Source organism: Stegostoma tigrinum, chromosome 15, assembly GCF_030684315.1.
Source record: "Stegostoma tigrinum isolate sSteTig4 chromosome 15, sSteTig4.hap1, whole genome shotgun sequence".
In the NCBI taxonomy this organism is placed as follows: Eukaryota; Metazoa; Chordata; class Chondrichthyes; order Orectolobiformes; family Stegostomatidae; genus Stegostoma; species Stegostoma tigrinum.
In genome coordinates, this window is record NC_081368.1 from 61736814 (window position 1) to 61762888 (window position 26075).

The following is a 26075-nucleotide window of genomic DNA, read 5'->3' on the forward strand; positions in this document are numbered from 1 at the left end:
CCTCCTGAGATAAACTAGAAACAGGGGGATCAGTTTTAAAAATAAGGGGTCTTCCATTTAAGATGGAGATTAGGACAATCTTGAAGAGAAAGCAGCATGAAGTGAACGTAACAAGTGTTCTGAAAGCTGCTCTCTACCTCTCGCAAACTCAACCCGTGCCGGTGTCGACCTATCACCACCATACAGCTACCAACCCCCACTGACCCCCTCTTTATCTGCAGCTCCCCTACCCCCATATCCAGTGCTGAAGAAGGGCTATGCCCAAAACATTGACATTTCCTTTCCTCTGGATGCTGCCTGGCTTGCTGTGTTCTTCCAGCCTCCTGTTGGTCTACCTGAGCAAATAAGTGCCGTTGGGAAAGAAATGACTTGGGAAAACCACAGCTGACTGAGAAATCAGGGGCATGTGCAAGCTTTTCCACTGAAGGAAACAGGACTTCAGTTGAGGGGTCTAATTCCTGTTTCACTCTTGCAACTCAAAAGACCGAAAATAAACCATAACCTCCAACTACTTGTACCTTCCTGCCCAGGTTATATACTTCGCTGCCCAGCATCTTTTTGGCAACGTAATCTGCATTTTGTGTATATTTGTTGTTGCTATTTTTTTGTTCAATAAAACCCTTTCACTCAAGAAAACTTTGAAATTGGTCTACTTCATTTTTAATCTGGTTTACTAAGATAACTGAAGTGTGATAGCTACGTGCTAAAAAAAGTAGAAGGTGGCATTTGTTGTGGCCGGCTGAAAGGGGGGGTTTCAAAAAGATGAGAATCATGACCGCTCCTCTCCTGATTATAACCAATTTGGGGGCTAATTCATTGTTGAATTCATTGACTAATGACAAATTTGGAGTGGAAACACATTCTTCCTTCAATTTAAAAAAAACCTACAGAGATTGTTCCTGAGACTTAAACAGTACTAGGAGATCCAAGTTCTACCTTGAGGTTTTCTTAGAGGAGCACAAAGTAACTTATGAAAAACTCAAAACCTTACCCTTCGATGAATTCAAAGTGATAGACAAGCATTTAGAGATGGAGCTTCACCTGAAAATCAGGAAGACAAAACTTGCAAAATGCCTACAGCTTGAAATGGAGATGAAACAGATAAATTAATATCAGAAGAAGATTTAAATTAGAATTTCTCAAAAAGTAAAAAAAGAGGAAAAGAGATCCAGGAAAGAGAGACAGAGGGGGAGAGACCAGAACTAGACAGAAAAAAAAGAAAGAGAATTTCAGGAAAGCCAGTGGAAAAGAAAGGCGATTTAAATTGAAACAGCTCAAGCTGAGCTGGGAGACTGACAGCAGTCATGGTGAGGCAACCATGCTTCACTCAAACTTAGGGGCTAAAGGATTCAAATTTGCCCATTTAAATCCCTACATTTTACAAAACAAAAGAGTTGGACACCTTTATCTCTTTTGAAAGATTAGCACATCAGTTAAAATAGCTAGTCTGTTGTTGGACAGTGCTGTTGTAGAGCAGGCTGTCTGGGAAAGTTTATGAGTGTACTTGCTCTTAATCAGGGAGAGTGCTGTTGACTCTGAGGCAACAAACAGGTCTATTTTAAGCAGGTACCAGTAAATACCACAGATACATATAAACAAAATTTTCATAACATCAAGAAAGGCCTGTCTGGACACACATTGGATACAAATACCATCACCAGCTTGTATGTGGCCCTGGAAATGGAAGCCAATTACAAAACGCTATACAGGGTAATTTTTCATAACTTCAAACTCTTTTCAATATAGTCTCATAGAGGAACAGGGGGTATAAATACCCAGGCAGGAAACAATTCTGGCTGGTGACTTAGTTAACACACACATCCGTAAATTCAGAGAAGCTGGGGTCATGAAGCTGTCACTGACCAAAAAGGGATAAGGATGGCTGAGTACCATTGCAATAGTCCACAGAGAAAAAGGGAAGCCAGATAGACAGTGCAGAGCTGCCCCAGACCATTTAAAGGAGACTCAGATGAGAAATGCTTTGAAAATCAGAAGTGCTTCAACTGCATAAAGCCAAGGCACATGAAGAAAAATTGTTCGTTTAAGGTTTCCTGCTAACTGAAGCTGCAAGATCAATGTCTGTAGCATTAAGAGTAATCTGTGACTGTTCAGACATGGTTATGAATACAATAGCTGTCAGGAGCTTTTATCTAAAGGAATAATGGCCACTGACTGTTTTAGACAGCCAGAGAGACAGAGAGAAAGAAATCAGCATTACCTAAGACATTGGGCGCACACAGAGCTTGCTGGTGGGGAAAAGAAAGGTTTTCTACCTGGAAGCAAATTCAATTCCAATGTACAGGTTAAAAAGTTCATGGGAAAGAGTACAGATGTGCCATTGGTCAGGGTTTATTTCAAGAATGAATTTGTAATGGGTCAAGTTAGCCCACGCCAGGGATAGACACTTCCTTGGAGAATGCTTTGGCTAGTACCAAAATTTAGTCTCCAGATAGAACAGTACTTGGAGGCCGGAGAAAGCCAGCAATAAGTGGCAGAAAAGCCAAAAACTAAGTGGTTTGGAAGGGCTATGGAAGTAGCAAACCCATATGGTCTGAGATAGCCATCAGGGGTCACTCAAATTTAAACACGGGCCACAGTCAATCAAGACATATCCAGAAGGGTTAGGACAGATCCAAAAGAAGTAAAAGAGGCTGGGATTGGGGCTTGATGAAAGACTGGAGAAGATGAAAATGAACAACAGGTACGAAGCAGTGATCTGACCAACAGATACCCTCATAGTAAAATTATAAAAGAGCTCGTGGATTCCTTAGTTTAGGACAAAGTGAAGGTGAAACTTCAGTTAGTGAAAGAACTTCAGGTTAGTATAGCTTGTTCAGGTTGTTTCAGATTCAGCTTGTTCATGCATTGTTTCATAAAAGTCTATGAAATTATACTTTCTTAAGACCAAACAGGAGTTTGGTTTGTTCATGTAGAGCTTTGCTTGTTCACCTCACACAAGTTCTGTGCTCTGAACCACAGGTTGACAGACCAGATATAATTCACTCACCAATTAGCTGCCTATTTAGTTAAACTTGCAACCCCATAGCAACCACTGGTCACAAGAATTTGGAGCAGAATAGGCCATTCAACCCCTCAGGTCTGCCCAGCTATTCAAAAACACAATGGCTGATTTGACTGTAATTGAAATCACTTTCCTGGGATCTTACCTAACTCTCTGAATCCCTTGTTAGTCAACTATCCATCTACACATCTGAGGAAGGGTCATCGGACTTGAAACGTTAACTCTGATTTTTTTTTCCTTATAGATGCTGCCAGACCTGCTCAGCTTTTCCAGCAACTTTGTTTTTGTTCCTGATTTACAGCATCCGCAGCTCTTTCAGTTTTTATTAATTATCCGTCTACCACTGCCTTAATAATGTTCAATGAACCTACCTTCACTTATCTCTGAGAATTCCAAAGACTTGTGTGTATTTTTCCAAAGTCTATTGCCCTCATATCCAGGAAAACCCTACCTCTGGGCAATCAGGCCTGGCTTTAAGTTTCACCAGCTCCAGATATGCGTTAATAACATCGCTCTGAACAGTTCAATTAGACAATATCTCTACCTTTCCAATATTATCCCCCCCAACACTTTGTTCTTCAAAGGACCATCCAAAATTCAAACACTGATCTCTCCCTCAAGCCATGTGGGTAATCAAAGATGAAGAAAACTAAAATCCTTCAAACACTTTATATTACAAAATCACAATTCGCTTCATTCACTGGCAAAGTAACATTTTTGAATGAAAAAACGCAGGTGCAGACAGCTATTTCTTGAGCCAGTTTACTGCTTTGTGATTTTTCAACAAAACGCCTTCATCTAATATGTACGCGTGCAAAACAAAACACTCAAAACCGAGATAACACGGTGTGAAGCTGGATGAACACAGCAGGCCAAGCAATATCAGAGGTGCAGGAAAGTTTGACGTTTCGGGTCGAGACCCAAAACCGACCTTTCCCCGGTATTTTTTGCCAGTTAAAATTGAGTTTAAATTGAACTTTACGCCTGTTTCTTTAAGAGTTTAACTACGTCGATAATACTTAAAAAATAAAACACACAAAATGGGAGGGAAGTTTGTAAGATATGAACTAAAAGCTCAGTTCTTCCCACCTAATAATTAGTCATATTTATCTTGGCAATGCCAACCTTCCACGCAGCATATCTGACCTGTACATGACCCTACAAGTATTTAATATCATCGCTCCATATTTAGTACTGACTCCAACGAATTGGATCTGGATGTTCCAACACTACTGTCACTTTAACCCCCTTCCTCCCGGATCTCAATAAAAGTACCACACTATCACTTGTGAGTTGCAAAACACACAATATTTCAGGTTACCCTTGTAATATTCAACTATCCCCCCGAGTACTTTCGTGTCAGTGAATTCAGAAGAAAGTTCACACGAGATTTTCTCAGGGATCATACTTGCCTAAAGACATATCAATTTTTTCTGAACTTTTCTCCACTTCCGTAGGGGCAGGTTCAGCCGCGATCTCAGTCATTTTTCTTTTTCTTTTTGTAACCAAATGGCTGTTTGTGAATAATCCAAAGAAGTCAACAAAGTGGAGAGGACACTTTACAGAGATTGTCACTTGTCCAGCTTCAGTTGGGAATAGCGCATGTGTGGAATGCTGTCCTTGTGCTGACAACGTGACCCACACTGTTCATAATAAGGGTCCGATTCAAATATGCAGGGACTGCAGCAGATCTGTCCCTTCACTTTTGTAAATTTAAACAGGGAAGAGTCACGTGGAAAAGTATTCCGAAGCTAAATTTTAACATGATCAAATATTGTCTTACTGACGAATTGACATAACGTTTAATTTAAGACCTGTGAAAGCATCTTGAATCTATTCATGGATGACCTTTAGCAGACCACTTTCAACTATCATTATATTAAATGGACTTTTTAGTTGAGAGGTTCGTGTTTCTGGTCAGCAGGGAGTAAAATTGATATCAAAGCTGCTGGCAAGTTTTAATATATGAAAAGCTAAATGCCGTAAAAATGTTTATTGTTTTTACTAGCCATGCATCCCACACTTAAATATAATGTAGCAGAAGGCACTGCGGCTTGGAGAAGTTAATGTGAATTTTTGAAGTTCTGTGTCAGAAGTGGAACTTTCCCATCCTGGTGCAGTGACAATAGTGGCCAGAAAGGTGGGAAAATTCAGTGAGAATGAAAAAATCAGATCCTGTATCGATAATTCTTTCCTTTTGATTTTCCACAAGTCTAAAATGACAATTTCAGAATACCGCCATTGTGCAACATCTACCATATTTCATTGCATTTGAAACCTACTAACAGGCCACTCACACTGAAACAAATTTGAAACGTTGTGTCTGGTTGAAAGTCAACTCTACGATAATTACACAAAATAGCTAGCACTGAAAGCAGAGTAGGTGAAGTAAGTTGTGATCAGAGATGATGGGAACGGCAGATGCTGGGGAATCCAAGGTAACAAAGTGTGAAGCTGGATGAACACAGCAGGCCCAGCAGCATCTCAGGAGCACAAAAGCTGACATTTTGGGCCTAGACCCTTCATCAGAGAGGGGGATGGGGAGAGGTTTCTGAAATAAATAGGGAGAGAAGGTGAGGCGGACCGAAGGTGGATAGAGGAGAAGATAGGTGGAGAGGAGAGTATAGTTGGGGAGGTGGGGAGGGGATAGGTCAGTTCAGGGAGGACGGACAAGTCAAGGAGGCGGGATGAGGTTAGTAGGTAGGAAATGAAGGTGCGACTTGAGGTGGGAGGAGGGGATAGGTGAGAGGAAGAACAGGCTAGGGAGGCAGGGACGAGCTGGGCTGGTTTTGGGATGTAGTGGGGGGAGGGGGACGAGCTGGGCTGGTTTTGGAATGCAGTGAGGGAAGGGGAGATTTTGTTCACCTGGGCCATCTCCAACACATCCCTCACCTTCCTGGACCTCTCTGTCTCCATCTCAGGCAACCAGCTAGATACTGATGTCCATTTCAAGCCAACTGACTCCCACAGCTACCTAGAATGCAGCTCCTCCTACCCACCCTCCTGCAAAAATTCTATCCCCTATTCCCAATTCTTTTGCTTCTGCCGCATCTGCTCCCAGGATGAGACATTCCACTCCTGCACATCCCAGATGTCCACGTTCTTCAAGGGCCGCAACTTCCCACCACCAACCCCACTCCCCCTCCCGCTGCAGTGGTCGAGAACGCCCTTGACCGCATCTCCCGCATTTCCCGCAACACATCCCTCACACCCCGACCCCGCAATAACCGTCCTAAGAGAATCCTCCTCGTCCTCACATACCACCCCACCAACCTCCGGATACAACGCATCATCCTCCGACACTTCCGCCATCTAAAATCTGACCCAACCACCCAAGACATTTTTGCATCACCACCCTTGTCTGCCTTCCAGAGAGAACACTCTCTCCGTGACTCCCTTGTCCGCTCCAAACTCCCCTCCAACCCTACCACACCCGGCACCTTTCCCTGCAACCGCAGGAAGTGCTACACTTATCCTCACACCTCCTCCCTCACCCACATCCCAGACCTCAAGATGACTTTCCATATTAAGCAGAGGTTCACCTGCACATCTGCCAATGTGGTATACTGTATCCATTGTACCCGTTGTGGCTTCCTCTACATTGGGGAAACCAAGCGGAGGCTTGGGGACCGCTTTGCAGAACACCTCCGCTTGGTTCGCAATAAACAACTGCACCTCCCAGTCGCGAACCATTTTAACACCCCCTCCCATTCCTTAGACGACATGTCCATCATGGGTCTCCTGCAGTGCCACAATGATGCCACCCGAAGGTTGCAGGAACAGCAACTCATGTTCCGCTTGGGAACCCTGCAGCCCAATGGTATCAATGTGGACTTCACAAGCTTCAAAATCTCCCCTTCCCCCACTGCATCCCAAAACCAGCCCAGCTCGTCCCCTCCCCCCACTGCATCCCAAAACCAGCCCAGCTCGTCCCTGCCTCCCTAACCTGTTCTTCCTCTCACCTATCCCCTCCTCCCACCTCAAGCCGCAGCTCCATTTCACACCTACTAACCTCATCCCGTATCCTTGACCTGTCCGTCCTCCCCGGACTGACCTATCTCCTCCCCACCTATACTCTCCTCTCCACCTATCTTCTCCTCTATCCTTCTTCGGTCCGCCTCCCCCTCTCTCCCTATTTATTTCAGAACCCTCTCCCCATCCCCCTCTCTGATAAAGGGTCCAGACCCGAAACGTCAGCTTTTGTGCTCCTGAGGTGCTGCTTGGCCTGCTGTGTTCATCCACCCCCACACTTTGTTATCCAGGTGAAGTAAGTTACTCTTTCTTTCTTGAGGCATAGAATTATTGCAAGTTGAGGCCCTGTGAGGAATAATCACAGTTGTCATAACTCCACTAATTCATTAATGCCACCCAGTTGACTTCAGTTTGAAGTTTATCAGCATTGTCCAAGACCTATGGTCACTAGCATTATATTGTGTGCACGAATTGCCCCCTTGACATGTTAGTTATAGAATTTAATGAGAACCAGGCACTTAATAGCAGCACTTGAAGTTTCCAGTTTCAAAATATGTTCCATAGCTAACGCCGGAGCCAACACTTTGCAGCTGTTATATTCACACACTTAACTGTAAATATATTAGGACATGGTCTGTGATGTGGCAAGGTGCCTTTTCTTTGTGAGGAGAGCTGTCATAGTGGCTTACTTTTAGCATTATACATCCCATATAGCTTGAAAGCATTGATGTGCCTTATAGAATTGGATATAGTGATGTACCTCAAAGCAATTATCAAAGCATGGCAATGCCCTCTTTGGGAAGCCTCCATGCCACATGGTGTGACGGTATAACATGAGGCTTCATTGTGATCAGTGTTGGGCTAAAAAGTTCCTTCTGTAACATAATACGTTAAAATTGTGACATTGCTCACAGATTACTGTCTCTTGAATCTCATTCGGAGTTTGCCATATCTGGAATCCTTGTGTACTGATACCCCTCTGAAGACAATGTGGAAGCAGACAACAATTACTACTTTGTCAGTGAGCCCAGGAAGACAAGCAACATCTAGGAGAAGAAAAAGGAGGAGTCACAGGCGAAGAACAGTCAGGGAGGTGGGCACGTTTACCAAAATGATACATGCAAGCCTCATTGTCTTTTTCTTTAACTGTCTGAAAGACAGTGCAGACGCTAATTAAGGATGCCCTGGCCCATCATCACTGAACTCTGTTATCTGCCATGGATATTCCTCAGGAGGAACTGTGCTCAGAAGGTCTGGGTGGCCATCCCAACCCACTGACTGTCAAGGTCACGGCTGCCCTGAATTTTTAGACCAGTGGCTCATGACAAGGAGCAATTGAAGATCTGTGTGCTGTCTCCCTCTCCTCGACCTATAAATGAATCTGGGACGTGATCTAATGTTATTTTCTGCAGATCACAACCCTACATATCCTTCCGCCATGACAAGGAGAGTCATATAACTCAGGCAGTGAGATTTGCCATCATCGCTGACTTCCCCCTGGTTGCAGTGCATTATCCATTACTGCCTATCACCAATCTACAGGTAAAATAAACCGCAGAACTGTGGATGCTAGAAATCTGAAACAAAAACAGAAATTGCTGGTGAAACTCAGCATCTATGGAAAGAAAGCAGAGTTAACATTTCTAATCTGGCGAGTTTTAATGAAGTACCACCAGACTTGAAATATTAACTCTGCTTACTTCCCACAGATGCTGCCAGACCTGCTGAGTTTGACCAGCAATTTCTGTTTTTGTATCAGTCTAAAGAGTTTGTCAACAGAAAAATCTTCCACTCCATCATTGTTCAAATTCTAGGTGACTCTCGATTTGCAGATTCTGACTCTGCAATAGATATCCTGTGAGCTGCCATGACTCTTACAAACTGGGGAACTCACTGCTTCCTGTCTCCCTTCATTGTCCGGGTCCACAGGGATGTCTGCCTAGTGCCTCCACACATGGCTGATTCCACTTTTACATGAGCCTCAGGCTGATTCAGAATACAGACACAGGAGACAGTTAGCTTGGATGGCCGATTCGGCAATGCAGAGTGATATCAAACAGTGTGGGTTTAATTCCCACGCCAGCTGTAGTTACCAATGAAGCATCTCCTTCTCAACTCTTCCTCTTGCCTGAGGAATGGTGACCCTTGGGTAAAACTACCATCAGTCATCTCATCGTTGCCACAGACTGTGCCCTTCATTACTGGAACCAACAAAGTTGGGACGCTCTAGTTGCAGAGAAGATGGAGGATCAAATCTTCTGATTTTTGAAGAGGAAAATCAGGACACTGACAAGGAGGGATATCCAAGAAACCACGATAGAGCTATGCATAGTCAAGTACATCAGATAGAACCTCATTGAAACCTGCTTCCAGATGGTTGAGATGAGTTTGGACATCCTTTTATTCTGTTTCTTTTTGTGTGTTACATTTAGATGTATATGTAGTGAATTTAGATGTAGCAGTATCGGCACTTCTCAAAGTTTTCCACCACTGAATACACGTTGTTGTCATCATTTGAATGTATGTGTGTTTTCTTTGTTTGATTTACATTAAAGTATCTACACTTTAGGGTCCTCCTCACAGTCCAGAAGGAAGCAGCTGTCACTGACACAGATATAACATTTGAGGTCAGATGGCTTTTAAAGGTTCAATCAAACAACGTGATGTCCGGATGTTGTGCAGTGCAGTCCCTTGTGGTAGGTAGGTAGCAGGTTGGAAGCAATGCCGAAACACTTCCCTTTCACCTTTCTATCATTGATTGGTCTTTAATGTTTTAGAATTTGTATGGACCGCTGAATTGTTCTGAAATGCTTGAGAATTGTGCAGGGCAGCAGTGCAAGTCATCTGCACAGCTTCCTTCCACAGACCACAGAGAATAAAAGGCAGAGTAGAGGTGTAAATTTCCCATTGTACATCTCCCAGCCTTGAATGGCAAAGCATTTCCTTGAAAATCTTCAAGATGTAATGCAGCATCGCCTGCAGAGATGGATGGAATCGTCACTAAGTCTGTCCTTTCACTCACGGGGTGCATGTCAGTGTGGACAATTTGTGCACAGCAGGTCCCAACACAATCCCTTTGCATTAATTTTTACAGGGCTTTGGTGAAACCATACCAGGAGTGTTGCATGCAGTTTTGGTTTCACTACTGAGGAAGGATGTTCTGGCTATGGAGGAAGTGCAATGAAGATTTTCTGGTCTGATTCCTGAGTTGGCAGGATTGGCTATGAAGAGTGTATAGGTCAGTCAGGACTGAATTCACTGGAGTTTAGATAAATTAGGGGGATCTCATAGACACCTATAAAATTCTCTCTCACTACTCCAAGTGCAGTCCTGACGTTAGCAGCAAAGGTAGAGGGATGCAGCTCCATTGTTGGCCCTGATAGTATGGAAGACTCAGCTGGTCATCCCAAGCATCATATGGAGCTAGACGGCTCAAGACTGCTGAGAATGTCTTTAGCCAGATAAAGGCTTACCCTCCTCAGCTTGGACTTGTGCAGGCTTTGGGTCCATCTTCCCTAGATGGAATGCAAGATTTTGCAGGTCCTGTGTGCAGCTCCTCCTCCTTATGGGTGTCCACTGGCACCACTCTATCTCCCTCACAGCAAGGGCACATACTGTGAGATCACACTCCCTTGTCCGCCTCTGGCTTTTCCATCGACGTTGAGGACCAGTTGTTGGAGTGATGGAGTGCAGGCCCTTGCATGTACCCAGCAGATACTGAATATATTTGACCTGGTTTTGATGGCACTTGACAATTTGTCCACGAAGACTTCCAGATACACTTATACTAGGACCAACACAACAGTGACAATATTGGTTAACTCCTCCATCATTCAATTTAGTTTACTGGCAGCCTCTGACAAGTTTGCCTGCTGTTTCTGGGCCTCTCTGTGCATTTCAGTATGGTTACTAATGGCCCAAATCATTGGATTGTCTTCTGCTTGGGGCTGAGCAGGCATCTGGTCACCAGCAATCCTCATAGTTTGAGACATGGAGCATTCCTTCTTGATCAGCTGCAGAGGCATGACAGTGATCTACTGACCAAGACTGTCTCATCTAGAAAGAGAACACGGTGAGGTGGAATGCTCTAAGTGAGTGTATTGCTAGTGAGACTCTCAGGGTTGAATGGTCTTTCTCAGAGATGGAGGCTGGGCAGAGGGCTGGTGGTACTGGCCTATTTCTCACTGTGGTTTGCTGAGTCCCACTAGAGAAGACAAGGGAATTAATTTTGGAAAAGGGTGCAAAGCGCATTCAAAATGAGAATGAATTGCTCTAGCATTAACAGGAGATTTGAACGGTATAGCACAATGAAACACATCTGACTGCTTCCCCCTGGAGTCCTCCATTTCATCACATGAACAGCCACCATCTTCAGCATCCTCTGCAGCACTTTCTCCTCATATGGGTGATTTACATAATATCTGCCTGAGGACCAGTGTCAGCAGAGACTAGTTAAAGGCCGGATCATTTTCTTCAATTTTATAATGCTAGAATAGCAAAGTTCTGTTGTATCATTTATTTTGCTTACAAATCTCTTCAGCTATCTACTCTTTCCCCCTTGGGCTTACAAACAGTTTATTTTGGCTTTTTTCTTACATTCTGACTTTTGTGGCTTTGTTGTATCATGGCTTTGTCCAAGATTTGTGGTCCTAATTTCAGTTACAGATGGATTATGAGTTTTAAATTGAGTCTCTCTCCATGTTCTGTCCACTTGTCCATAAGGTGATATGTTTTAATTTTTGCCAGTTTTAAAAAGTGGCATTACTGATGTGAGGCTGATAGATTTGCAGTTGCCAATTTTTTTTCTCTCTCTCACTCCCTTCTTAAATAGTGGGGTACCATTTGCTACCTATCTATTGGCACACACAACTCCAAAACCTAAAGCATTTTGTCTGCAAGATGGATGCTAATTGGACAGAAAAGGCACCTGGTGACTGCACAAGAATTTGCCAAAAAGAATATAGTGGTAGCTGTACCAATCTGAGCATGAGCAAGGAGCATTAGAGTGGAAATAGCGGTAAACTTTAATTGAAGTTTGAACGTTTGTAAAGATATTGTTGGATTGAAAGGAATAGTGTGAACTTGAATCCTTTTTGGATGTCTGAAATTGTTCCAAACTTTTAGAATTAGAATGAGAATTAGACTTTATTGTCAGGTGTATTCAAGTACAAGAAAACAAGTGTACAATGAAAAATATACAATGTTGCCATTCCCAGCACCATCTTAGGCACACAAAGGTACCCACATACAAAATCTTAGGTACAAGCTAAAAAATAAAGAAACTTGGTAAAAGTTCAACATTAAAGTTCTTCTTCGTATAAGGTTGAAAAATAAAGAAATAAAATTCAAATTTCAAGATTACAGTGCTTATCTTGTATAATATAATTTATGGTTCTCTTACTTAACGTACATTTTATTCTTTGTGTTAAAAATACAGAGGCTTCCTGGTATGAATATGTTCAGTTCAGTGACTTCCATTGTTTATAAACAGAAACAAGTAAGGATCATAAAATGTGAGGCTGGATGAACACAGCAGGCCAAGCAGCATCTCAGGAGCACAAAAGCTGACGTTTCGGGCCTAGACCCTTCATCAGAGAGGGGGATGGGGGGACCTCCCCCCATCCCCCTCTCTGATGAAGGGTCTAGGCCCGAAACGTCAGCTTTTGTGCTCCTGAGATGCTGCTTGGCCTGCTGTGTTCATCCAGCCTCACATTTTATTATCTTGGAATCTCCAGCATCTGCAGTTCCCATTATCTCTCAAGTAAGGATCACTCAGGGTTTCACTCAGGACTTGTTCAGGACTACAAGAATACCGTATAACTAGTGGAAGAGCCATAATGTGGCAGACCATTTAATTCATAGATAAATTCCTACTATCTTAAATGCATATTTCATAAGAAACAAAAAGGCTGACATTCACCTAGAGTGCTTAAAAAAAAGGTCAATGATAATGGCCTGGGTTTGGGAATATTTTGTGACCGACCATGCCCAATTATTTTCAGCTAAATTGGGCAGAAGCTTCGGGAGAGTAAAGTTTTTTTTAAATTTATTTATGGGACGATGGCATTGCTTCTGGGCCAGCATTTATTAGCCATCCCTACTTGCCAAGAGGCCTGTTAAGAGTCAACTATTGTCGTAGGTTGGGAGTCACATGTAGGCCAGACCAGGTAAGGATGGCAGTTTCCTTCCTTAAAGAACATTTGTGAACCAGATGTGTTTTTCCCAACAATTGACAATGGTTTTATGGTCATTATAAGACTCTTAATTCCAGATTTTTTACTTAATTCAAATTCCATCATCTGCCATGGCAGGATTTGAACCCACGTCCCCAGAACATTACCCTGGATCACTAGAATAACAGGTCTAGAGATAATACCACTAGGCCATCACCTACCCTTTAATATAGAATTCAACACACAAATTGGAAGTCACAGCTCCAAGTTATCTTGATCTCCCACAAGCTGTGCTATAATATTATCTCTGGCTTTGAATTCAGTGTAATTTGTGATACTTGCCCATTAGTTATCTACCAAAGATGAGAGTTAGGGCTGATGCTTTTTGAGTGTAAGTTAATTTATAACAGCAAGGTCAGTCATAATTACGAGTAAACAACTTCTCTGACCTTAGGGATGTAATTGCAGTTCCTTCAGAAATCAGTTCGTGTGGGGTCCTGATCTAGACTCAGTGTTGCTCCGTGAAGATTCATTAATCTGAATATTGTTTGAAGAGCCTCTCTGTTGCTTGCTCTGCTGGTTGAAATTACGTCCCAAGTTAAAAGGCCACATAAATATTGTTCAGTACTAGGTAACAAATGACAACTGCCATTCCTATGCTATAGATCACAAATTCCAGGCCAATATTATGCAAAACAGGCACTGAGCTCTGGAATTCCCTCTCAAAACTGCTCCACCTCACTAATTTTCTCTTCTACTTTTAATTGATTCTTATAACCTACTTTTCTGGCCAAGGCATTGGTCAGTTCTCCCAATACTTTCTAAGAGGTGAAATTTTTTCTAATAATGCTCTTGTGATGCACTTTTGAATACATTTATAGTTTAAAAGTATTAAGTAAATTCAAATGTTGTCGTTGTGCTTAAGTTTGCAGAATAATGGAACCAGGAAGTAATGCCTTGAGTTTTAAAGCAGAACAAAGTATAATTTCATCTATTTAAGTTGTATTAACTGCAGAACACTGAAGCCTCTTACTGTGAAAGTCCTTTTGTGGGACAGTTTGAGTTTCTACTTCTCTACAGTAGAGGGAACTGAAACTTATCAGTTCAAAATATGCTGATTTTAAAGGAATATATAATGGATATACTTAATACTGAAAAAAAATTTTGGTCTTAGCATATTCCAGCCACTTACTTTTGGATTTTCCATGTGCTACCCTTGTATCTTGAAATGAAACTAATGGTGTAGCAACGAATTGAATAAATGCTGTTTCTACACAAAAGTCAACCCCCATGACCTGTGGCTTTAAAAAAACTGCATTTTGTTTATACCACATTTAAGAGTTGACCTTTGTCTTTTTTGGGAACAAAGATTGAAATCTTCAGAACCAAAATCTAATCCTGGAGATGTTAGCAATTTGATTTCATTACAAGACATGGTCCAAGTTTGATACATTTAATGCACATGTTACCTATACAAAATAACAAAGTGTGAAGCTTGATGAACACAGCAGGCCAAGCAGCATGACCTATACAAAATGTCAGTAGCATCCTCAGAGGACAAAGGCAAACATTGCAATTTACCAAACTACCTCTGGCTCTATTTCCACCTATATTTGTACCATGTCCCCTTTCACTTCTCAATGTCTGTTTATTACCAGGTATAAGATTTCAAACCTTTGATTAAGGGAACTGCAAATTGAAATGGGAATATTTCATTGCATTTTTTTTTCAGTTAGACCCATCCCCCACCTACAGAGAATCTTATCCAGCCAAGCTTATCATGAGTAATTTTCATCTGTAAATTGTTGGCCATATACACATCATATTCAGCTTTCAACAACTGTCACTGTGCTTGCATTGTCAATTAGATTTTCATATTTTGTAAGGCACAAATTACTGTTTAATATCTAAATGGATTTTGTTTGCAATTACATAGCCCCTGATATAGTGAAAAATAAAAATGTGGTAACTATTCAAGGTAATTATTTCTTGACTTACACCAGAACATATTTAATATGAACAAAATTGACTGCATTGTCAGTACAAATTTTACAAATGTTTGTTCAATTATATAAATGGACTCAGTTGGCCAGAGTAGATGGGGAGCAAAATGCTGACCCATTTCATAAAAATGACTAAGAATGGTAAGTCACAGATACACGGTAATTTAGAACAGAAGCAAACATGATGTGAGAAGAAAGCTTTAACGCAGGGCAATGTAAGGCTGGAAAGCACTGCTGGGAAGTGTGGTGGAGTCAGGCTAAATTGAGGCATTCAAGAGACATTAGATGATTGCTTAGATAGAATCAATATTCAGGATTATTCAGCATGGGAGAATGGCACTAAGTCAAAATGCTATTTCAGAGAGGCAGTGCAGATGCAATGGGCTGAAGGGTCTCCTTCTGCATCATAACAATTGTGCTCAAAATATTATCGCATAATCATGAACTGTTATGGCACAGGAATATGCTTGTCTGTTGTTCTCTAGCTCAGTATCCATATTTATCCTTTTCCAATTGATTTCAGAATCGAAATGAAAATGAACAAAATAAAAACTGTTGGGCATTTAAGTCTACTTTATCAAGATATTGTGTGGCTTATGTGTGCAATCAAGTACCCCAGTCATGTAATCTTCAAGGTGAATAAAGATAATGGTTAAAAAGTGGCATATTTATCCATGATTCCAAAAAATATCTAAGCTTCAGCAAGTAGTAATTAATCAAAAATCACTGATTCACACCATTCGCCCAGTTTAACTTGAAGTCCTTGACTTTCTGGAATTCAACATATTTTCTTGGTTTGCTGATTTTTTTTCACTCATTGGACATGGGTATTGCTGGCTGAACCAGCATTTATTGTTCATTGTTAATAAGAACTGCAGATGCTGGAGAATCCGAGATAACAAAGTGTGAGGCTGGATGGACACAGCAGGCCAAGCAGCATCTTAGGAGCAGAAAAGCTGACGTTTCGGGCCTAGACCCTTCATCAGAAAACATTCCTAGTTGCCCTTGAGAAGATGGTGATGAGCTGGCTTTCTCAAACCACGATGGTCCACATGCTGTAGGTTGAGCCACAATGCACTTAGGAAGGGAATTCCAAGAGAGTTTTGAGAAGATTTGTAGCTCAGGTTGAGGTTCTGGATGTGAGTTTTCTCGCTGAGCTGGAAGGTTCGTTTTCAGACGTTTCGTCACCGTTCTAGGTAACATCATCAGTGAGCCTCTGACGAAGCGCTGGTGTTATGTCCCGCTTTCTATTTAATCTGGTTAGGTTTCCAACCCAAGGAAACCTAACCAGATAAATAGAAAGCGGGACATAACATCAGCGCTTCGTCGGAGGCTCACTGATGATGTTACCTAGAACGGTGACAAAACGTCTGAAAACGAACCTTCCAGCTCAGCGAGCAAACTCACATCCGGAATTCCAAGATTTTGACTCAGCAAGATTGAAGAAACTGGGCTTTATTTCTAAGTCAGGATGGTGAGTGGTTTTGAGGGGATACTTGTTCCCATGTATTTGTTGCCCTTGTTCTTCCAGATGGAAATGGTCATGGGTTTGGAAGGTGCTGTAAGGATCTTTGGTGAATTTCTGCAGTGCATCATGTGGATAGTACACACTTTTGATGAAGGCACTCCTGTAAATGTGTCACTTTCCTCATAAGTTAATGCGATGATATTGTCAATAGCTAGCTGTGGTTAAGAACAAAATCTGATAATCAAATTTCAATAGCCTGACAACTAAATGCCTTTATTATTCATATGCAGATTTGGAAGGAAGTTGGTGGAAAATTTAAAACCAGTCATTGGATTTAGTACAAAACTTCGGAAAACTAGCTAGCATTTGGGTAGAAAAATAATTTTATGTTAATTATATGCTCAAGATACAATTATATCTGTAAGTAAACTGTGGATGCATTACAACTCAAAGCCAAATTTTCAGGTAAAGTAAGTTTTATTATGTTTACCCAATTATGTGAAGTAAAATGGGAAAAAAGACTTGAGCATGCCAATTCTAGACATAATGAAAAAACATACATATTAACCCATTTCTATCGATACATTTTCTAGTAGAAACAGAAAAAGTTGGTTCAGTTGGGAGATAGATAAGCTGCAAACATAGATAAGCTGCAGAGCTGGGCTGAGAGGTGGCAAATGGAGTTTAATGCAGACAAGTGTGAGGTGATACACTTTGGTAGGAGGAACCAGAAGGCAAAGTACTGGGCTAATGGTAAGATTCTTGGTAGTGTAGATGAGCAGAGATCTCGGTGTCCATGTACACAGTTCCTCGAAAGTTGCCACCCAGGTTGACAGGGCTGTTAAGAAGGCATACAGTGTTCTAGCATTTATTAATAGAGGGATCATGTTCCAGAACCAAGAGGTTATGCTGGAGCTGTACAAAACTCTGGTGCGGCCGCACTTGGAGTGTTGTGTACAGTTCTGGTCACCGCATTATAAGAAGGATGTGGAAGCTTTGGAAAGGGTGCAGAGGAGATTTACTAGGATATTGCCCGGTCTGGAGGGAAGGTCTTACGAGGAAAGGCTGAGGGACTTGAGACTGTTTTCATTAAAGAGAAGGTTGAGAGGTGACTTAATTGAAACATATAAAATAATCAGAGGGTTAGATAGGGTGGCTAGGGAGAGCCTTTTTCCTAGGATGGTGACGGCGAGCACGAGGGGGCATAGCTTTAAATTGAGGGGTGAAAGATACAGGACAGATGTCAGAGGTAGTTTCTTTACTCAGAGAGTAGTAAGGGAATGGAACGCTTTGCCTGCAACGGTAGTAGATTCGCCAACTTTAGGTACATTTAAGTTGTCATTGGATAAGCATATGGACGTACATGGAATAGTGTAGGTTAGATGGGCTTGAGATCGGTATGACAGGTCGGCACAACATTGAGGGCTGAAGGGCCTGTACTGAGCTGTAATGTTCTATGTTCTATTATGGGGGAATGTCTGGGGATTAAGCAAACTTCAGAGGGAACAGTAGTTTGTAATGGCTTAGAATTGTAGCTATGAACTTACCCACTTCACTCTGGAACTTTCCTTTTTACATGAAATTAACAATGCTTACATTCTGAGTAGGCATTGCCCTTTTTAGTAGTGGTGATTCCCTTTGAAAAGACATAGATTTTCTGGGACAAATCGCCTGTTTCTGTAAGGTAAAGGTGCTATAGTCTCAGAGGACCATAGGGCTGCTATAGACCTTAGGGACGACTGGTGGCGATTTATTTACATCTGCCTTAAACATATGTTGCATTTTTGGAAGGGAATTCCAAAGAGAGATTGTTTTATCCCCATTTGTCTAAAACAGACAACTCCTTATTTTTAAATTATGACTCTCCGTTTCTCGTCCTTCAGTAGGAAGAAACATCATTGCAATAACCAACTGATCAAATCCCCTCAGAATATATTTAGGGCGGCACGGGTGGTTCAGCGGTGAGCACTGCAGCCTCACAGCGCCAGGGACCCGGGTTCGACTCCAGGCTCGGGCAACTGTATGTGTGGAGTTTGCACGTTCTCCCCGTGTCCGCGTGGGTTTCCTCCCACAGTCCACAAAGATGTGCAGGCTAGGTGGATCGGCCATGCTAAATTACCCGTAGTGTTCAGGGGTGTGTGGGTTTTAGGGGGAGGGGATGGGTCTGAGTGGGATGCTTCAAGGGGCGGTGTGGACTTGTTGGGCCGAAGGGCCTGTTTCAACCCTGCAGGGAATCTAAAATAAATTCCCAAATTATATTAGCGTACGACCATGGAGGGGGAGTTTTCATAATGGACATGTTCCCGTGTGCCTTGTCCTTGTTGCTGTAGTGTATTCCTGTGAAGCCTTGAAAGGTTACGCCACAATTAACAACAGATAAGACCCCCGGGCCAACATTCCACACAGAAAACTGCATCCACGTCCCCTGATCGAGGAGGAGTTTCCTCACAGGCCACGCCCCCTAGCTGCGCTGGCCCCGCCCACTCGGCGGACCCTTTTCCCGCCCCCCTACCCCAACGCTCGTGGCAGAGCGCCGCGCCTGCGCGCTGTCGGCTCGGCGAGAGGCCCCGGACACAATCGGGAGGGAAATGGCGGCGGGTCTGGGCGGGCATCAGCTCTCACAGCCCTGGCACTCGAGAACCACCGCGCCGCCTACCCAGCTCAACCGCAGCCTCGACAGGGTTCTGGAGGAGGCCGTGCACTCCGGAATCCTCAACCTCAGCGGTCGCAAGCTGAAGGAGTTCCCGGCTGTGAACTACGATTTGACAGATACGGTGCAGGCAGGTGGGTCGACGTCTGTGTGTCTCTGTCACTCAGTCTTTCCTTCTGCCTCTGTCCCAATCCCCGTCCCCCTCAGTCCGCGGCTGCGACTCCATCAATAAAGATGGGGTGGGGTGGCCTACAGCAGTACGGTGGGCATCGGCGCTCCCTCCGGTTAGAAAAGGACGTTTTTCCTGAACGCAACACACATACACCCACAACCGCCGCAGCGTCATCCGCCTGGAGCGATTACCGTTAAAAATCTAAAAGATAACGGTGCGGTGAAGCGGCGCTGTGGGAGCCTCCTCCTGCTGGTGGGGAACAATAGCCGAGTCCGAGCAGCCCTGGGGCAAAGCAGGCTGCAGACTCCCTTCATTCTCACTGGAGCGTGACACAGTTGGGAGAGAGCGGTGGGAGGTCTCTTTTTTTTCCAATTTTTTTTTTCTGTCTCATGTTTTCCACATTACGCGTCGTGATACCGACTACTGTCGATCAGGAATCACCACGGACATAAACAAGTCCTCTTTGTGATGGCTGTTAGCCTTTCTTCCCTCCTGCCTCCCGTTTCCCCGTCGAAGCCTTGGGTCACTGCTCGTGTAACATTATCTTTTCTGTTCGCCGATTTAGATTCGAAAGCCCCAGGTTATTTGGTTTGCAGAGGATCCATTTTGCTTTCTTAAGCGCAGTAGGTTTCAAGTTCCTTCATATTGTGGTTTATTGGGATAGAACCTTACTTGTAGAGAGAGATCCTCGTATATGTAAGCATTTTACCCTAAATTTCAGGAAGTACGTTTAATTCACAAACTGGATAAACTAATCTTCACTTTTGCCCTTTGCAAATTGAGGTCCCCATTTTCTGGAACTGGTGTCAATAACATTATTTATATCATGTTTGAAACACTTATTTTTTATTTAGTGCTTGTTAACTTGTAATTCCTGTGGGATTGTTCCGAGAAGTTTTTGTATTGTCCTGTGGTAGTCACTGAAGTGGTTGTCTGAAGCAAATTTGTGTGATTGCATGGCTGGCAGGAACTGTCATTCATAAAAACCAAAAGAACTGCGGATGCTGTAAATCAGGAACAAAAATAAAGTTGCTGGAAAAGCTCAGCAAGTCTGGTAACATACGTGAAGGAGAAAACAGAGTTAATGTTTCGGGTCCAGTGACCCAGGTCACCGGCCTCAAAACGTTAACTCTGTTTTCTCCTTCACGGATGCTGCCTGAACTGCTGAGCTTTTCCAGCAACTTTGTTTGTGTAGGAACTGTCATTCTACTTATGCCTTTTATTTAGTCTTTTGTAATTGTTTTAATTGGAGTTATCTGCCCTTCTCCAATTCTGGCTTCTTGAACACCCTTACTTGTATCACTGCACCATTAGTGGATATCAAGGACCTAAGCTCTGGAATTTGAAACTAAACTTATTCGCCTGTTTTCCCTCACTCTTTCTTCAAAGATCTCCCATTTGATCTCCTTTGACCAAGAGAGTGGTCAGCAGCCTTAATATCTCCATATATGCCTTGGTCTAAAACTTTAATTTTACAAATCTGTTGAGAGGCACCAATGGAATGTTCTGCTATGTTAAAGTTCTATACGGTATTTCAGTATTTTAATCCATACATCTTTAGTAAGAATCTGGCCAAATTAATACATATTAGGATGAAAGTATATGGTATCCCACTTCTTGTGTATTTGAGGTGGTTTTCTGATGTGAACCCTGGCAAGTCAGATGATAGCAGCCTATGCTGGAGAAAGCAATGTAGCAACAGTATTCAAAGAATTATTAAATTCCTAAACTGGAATGGATCCTGATCCCTTAAAATGTATGCATAATTGCAGATGCTTTGGTTTATTTACAGGCTCATATATACAAATGTGAATTGTAAAAATTAAAGCTGGGTATCCAGTTGAGCTTAATTTTAAAGACAAAGTAGGGAAATGACTGCCGTGTTTTCTTTTGAAGACTGATTTTGTGTTGGATCAATATGTATAAAAGATTACAAGTCTTTATCAATCGTACAAGCATACTGTTTTAAAAAGTGTAAAATTTCTGAGGACTAAGTTATGTTGAAGAATAAACATAAATTCTGTACTACCTGACAGTGCTTTCAACTGAAAATCAAATGTATGAAAGTCAAAAATGGCAGATGCTGACTACTTCCAGAAGCGCTTTTGAGATTTCTGCAGTTACACATTTTTAAACGTATAACAAGTTTTGAGAAGATTTGTAGCTCAGGTTGAGGTTCTGGATGTGAGTTTGCTCGCTGAGCTGGAAGGTTTGTTTTCAGACGTTTCGTCACCATTCTAGGTAACATCATCAGTGAACCTCCGGTGAAGTGCTGGTGTTATGTCCCACTTTCTGTTTATCTGTTTAAGTTTCCTTGGGTTGGTGATGTCATTTCCTGTTCTTTTTCTCAGAGGATGGTAGATTGATTTGGAGCCTGTGTGTTTGTTGATGGAGTTCCGGTTGGAATGCCATGCCTCTAGGAATTCTCGTGTGTCTCTCTGTTTGGCTTGTCCTAGGATGGATGTGTTGTCCCAGTCAAAGTGGTGTCCTTCCTCATCTGTATGTAAAGATACTAGTGATAGTGGATCATGTTCATGCCTCATTTAAATATTTTATCTTATGCAGTCTAGAATATGTCTATCCAGGAGGTTATTCAGCTTATTAGTTCTGCTCCAACCAACTCTTTTGTTAGTCTCATTTCTCAGCTTGTTCTGTATTTAAACAGTTCCTTCTTGAATGGTGATGGTCTAGTGGATATTGATTCCATAATATCTGATCGTGCAGTACATTCCAAATGTTAACCACTTCTTAGATTTACTTTCAAATTTTTTCATGTCATTTTGACCATCTTAAATTTGAACAACTCTTGTTCAGTTACTGGAAACATTTTCTCTCTATTTGCTCTGTACTTTAGAACACCTCTGTCAAATCTGTTTGATCTTCTTTATTCGAAGAAGATCAAACCTTGGCTCCCAGCCCATCCACACAATTGTAATTTCTCAGCCTTGGAATTGTTTTAGTTTTTTTGTCTTGTGCCCTCTCCCAAAATCTGCACATCCTTTCAAAAGTGTGATAACCCAAATTGAGTGCAATTGTCCACCTGTGGTTGACTTGATGCTTTATATGGTTTTAGTATAACTTCCCAACTTTTGTGATCTCTGTCTCTGGCTATAAACCTCATAATGCCAGATGATTTACTAACGTGTGTGGCCATCTTCAGAAATATTTGCAACAGCTCCAGGAACCTGCTTTCTTGTACTCTATCAAAGAATTATTTCTCCTCATTCATTTAACATTCATGCGGTGAATTTATTTCCCTGCCCATTCCACCAACCTGTTAAGGTCCACGATATCATCTTCACTGTTTTTATGGCAATTTAATTTTTACAGAAAAACCAATGAGAATCAATTAACTACTGAAGATACAGTTGAAGTTTATATGGTCAAATTTAATCCAGACATGCATGCATGTATGAGATAATCGGCGACCCAATCTTTGGTGAGGTTAGAGCTTTAGTAATAATAGTAATGTTTGCCATCCTGAGTCTCGATGTAGCAGCAGTCATCTCATTTTGACATTATAAGGTGTGGAGCTAGATGAACACAGCAGCCTAGGCAGTGTCAGAGGAGCAGGAAAGCTGGCGTTTTGGGTCTAGACCTTTCTTCAGAATAAGAAGGGTCCAGACCCAAAACGTCAGCTTTCCTGCTCCTCCAATGCTGCCTGGCCTGCTGTGTTCATCCAGCTCCACAGCTTGTTATTCTCAGGTTCCAGCATCAGCAATTTCTACTATCTCATTTTGACATTACTGGTTTGACCATGTAGTTCCGCATAAATCTGAGGCTACTTTAATGAAATACAGTCTTCTGCCTAGGCCATATGAAAACATCCTTGACCGTGAGGCGTTGTAGAGGGGTGGCCTCAAGACCATTGATGTTGGAAGCTAAAGGTGTGGTTTAGGAAACTATGGAATTGATAGGCATACGAAAAGTAAACATTAACAGCAGGCCAAGGAGATGTTAGACAGGAACTGCTAAAAGGCAACTTAAACTGATATCAAGAAATGGTTCATGCAACCTGTTCATTGAAGTGTGTTAGTACCTGGAATACCCTTCTAGGTAAGTTAGTGAGCATAAAATCTGACTGGATTCAAAACTTTTTGCAAATTGTGTTTCTGCTACAATAATTTTTAGTAAAATGAGGAACTAATTGGTTTGAATAATCTTGCTCATTTATAGTTAATTAGAAGCCGGAGTAGGCCATTCAGCGTCTTGAACCTGCTCTGCCATTCAAGATGATGGCTGATCTGATTGAAACCTCAAACCCACATTCCTGCCTGCCCACCCCAACAATTTTTCTTCAGCTCTTAACTGTTTATACTCATTGATTACTTTTGAGTTACATATCCATGGTATTGACAATTCTCCTGTATCTTATCTGAAGCTGTATTCACTTGTTAGGCTGTTAACTCAAGGAACCATCAGGAATGAAACCAGTTTAGGTTTAAATGTAAGATTTGTACGTGCATTGTGCACCAGAATTAAACAGTTTTAGGTCTAGAATAGAAGCCTTAATTCTGTTTTTTAACCTTCTGACATAGAGGGTAATGCAGAAAACACTGCTTAAGTTGAATTTAACTCCGTGCAGACCTGAATCAAACATTGTACTCCCTATCTTTTGACATTTCGGCATGCACAATTTTGAACTGTTTCACTTTTGCCTGGGAGCGTAGCTCTAACTTTTGCATCCACTCGTCCCTACAGTCCATCCTTAACAGGCATGATAAGGCCTGTTGTTACATCCCAAACAGTATGCAGGTAGATATCAATTGCTATGAACCGGTTCATATTTAAATATGAGTCCTTGTGGTTGTTATGGTCGAGTGTTTGCTGCAAACAGGAAGTTTCTCCATGTAGTACATACTCATCATTCTGGACTACAAGAAAAACACAAAAAGCTGTATTTAAGTTGAGGCTCTAGATGTATGAAATCTACTTTATGTGCAGTACCTTTCTTCAGGTTTCTTGACTTGCTGGCACTGTAAACTTAAAACAACGATGTATGTGAAGTTTTTGAACTGTGCTACTTCCTGTTGGCTTGACTGTGGAGGGAGTTACCCATTGGTAGTGACTTACCGGCCCGGAGTGAACCCTGCTTATGTTCAATTTGCTAGCGCTTAATTCAAATACTAATGACTTTTTAAAGAGATCTGGGTGGTGTGCATAAAAGTACAGGGTTGGCTATTTGACAGCTTCCTTCATAGATGGTGGGAGAGACAGAACATTTAATGTAGTTGTTTTAATTAAATATGGCAGTAAGTTTGTGAAATGCAGTATTAATGTAATGTACTGAGGTTATGGAAGTTCATGAATATGAAATGTATTTAATTGTTACAAGATTTATCAAATATTGAATTCTTTGCGTATTGCAGATATGATTTTTTTCTTTCATACAGGGTTTTATTTTCTTTCTACCCAGAAAGCTGAGTGCCTTCCACTGTGACTTTTTATTTTGCTTTTTTTCTGAATTTGTAACCGCCACCAGTAAAAATACCTGTGTAATGAATTGAGTATTTACAAATAAAGCCCATTGTGGAAATGCAAACCACCAAAGGTGAGGTGGGGGAGGGAGAGCAGGAAGGGCCTAAATCAACTGCGGCATCCACCTTTCTTCAGAGGCATCAAGAGCATTGATGGACGTGACATGCTCCTCTTCAAGAATACCCAGTCATGACCATAACTGTGGAAGGGGGCGGACAGTACTATTAGAGTCTTATTTACATTTGGAGATTTTGATCAGGTGCACACAGTTGAGAGTAGGAAATTAAGATGTAAATGTAGAATGCAGACTGTGGGGCAGAGAATGTATTATGAAATGCAATTGGGTATGCATTTGACCAGGAAATTTATGAAACTTAAAGGTGTGTAGTACAAGAAAGTAAGATTGACATGGATAACATAATAAAAAGCATAATAAAAAATAAAAAACATAATAAAAGCGGGACATAACACCAGCGCTTTTTCGGAGGCTCACTGATGATGTTACCTAGAATGGTGATGAAACGTCTGAAAACTAACCTTCCAGCTCAGCGAGCAAACTCACATCCAGAACCTCAACCTGAGCTACAAATCTTCTCAAAACTCACTAGCACCTATGGGCGCACGACGCTAAAACTGGCCCGAAGATGGGAAACCAATGCCATCCGACAGAGTGCCACCGCGAACAGCTGTACTTCCTGCATGAATGCCTAAGGAAACAGGTATTACCTAAATGTCTCAAATACAAACCTCCCCTTAACACCCCACTAGCCAAAAGAATAGCTGAGCAAAACGGCCACAGAATGCTTAGAGAAATGATCAATGATGCCCACAACAGACTCCGTAAATACAACCGGGAAATTTCGCGCCAAAAAACTTCACTCACCAACGCGACACACCAGGAATGGACAGACGCAGTACAATGAGCCGTAGACATGGCAAACACAGAAAACGAAAAATCTAGACCTGCAGAAAAAACTAGACAAACTCACACAAAATAACAACACAGACAGCACAGAAGCATGGATAAAAAACTTATCTGACCGACCATTAACAGACACTGAAAAAGCCGTCTTAGTAAGAGGATTAAATTACAACTTCCGGGATGTGGACAAGAAAGATTTCTTAGCAGCGTTAGAA

General features: G+C 42.0%; 2 protein-coding genes across 6 annotated transcripts in view; one reads left to right on the top strand and one right to left on the bottom strand.

Annotated features, from left to right (window-relative positions):
* Positions 1 to 10504, bottom strand: part of LOC125458664 (UAP56-interacting factor-like) — a 44126-nt gene extending 33622 nt beyond the window's left edge. The window contains exons 1-2 of the mRNA XM_048544100.2: positions 10468 to 10504; positions 4435 to 4665 (exon numbers count right to left, since the gene is read on the bottom strand). Coding sequence (XP_048400057.2) covers positions 4435 to 4665; positions 10468 to 10504 — 268 coding nt within the window. The remainder of the gene's footprint in view (positions 1 to 4434; positions 4666 to 10467) is intronic.
* Positions 10505 to 19173: 8669 nt separating this feature from the next.
* lrch2 (leucine-rich repeats and calponin homology (CH) domain containing 2) overlaps positions 19174 to 26075 on the top strand; it is a 114010-nt gene continuing 107108 nt past the window's right edge. For all 5 annotated transcript variants that reach the window (XM_048544187.2, XM_048544193.2, XM_048544190.2 and 2 more), the window contains exon 1: positions 19174 to 19422. In XM_048544187.2, the coding sequence (XP_048400144.2) occupies positions 19227 to 19422 (196 nt within the window). In that variant the 5' untranslated portion in view covers positions 19174 to 19226. The remainder of the gene's footprint in view (positions 19423 to 26075) is intronic.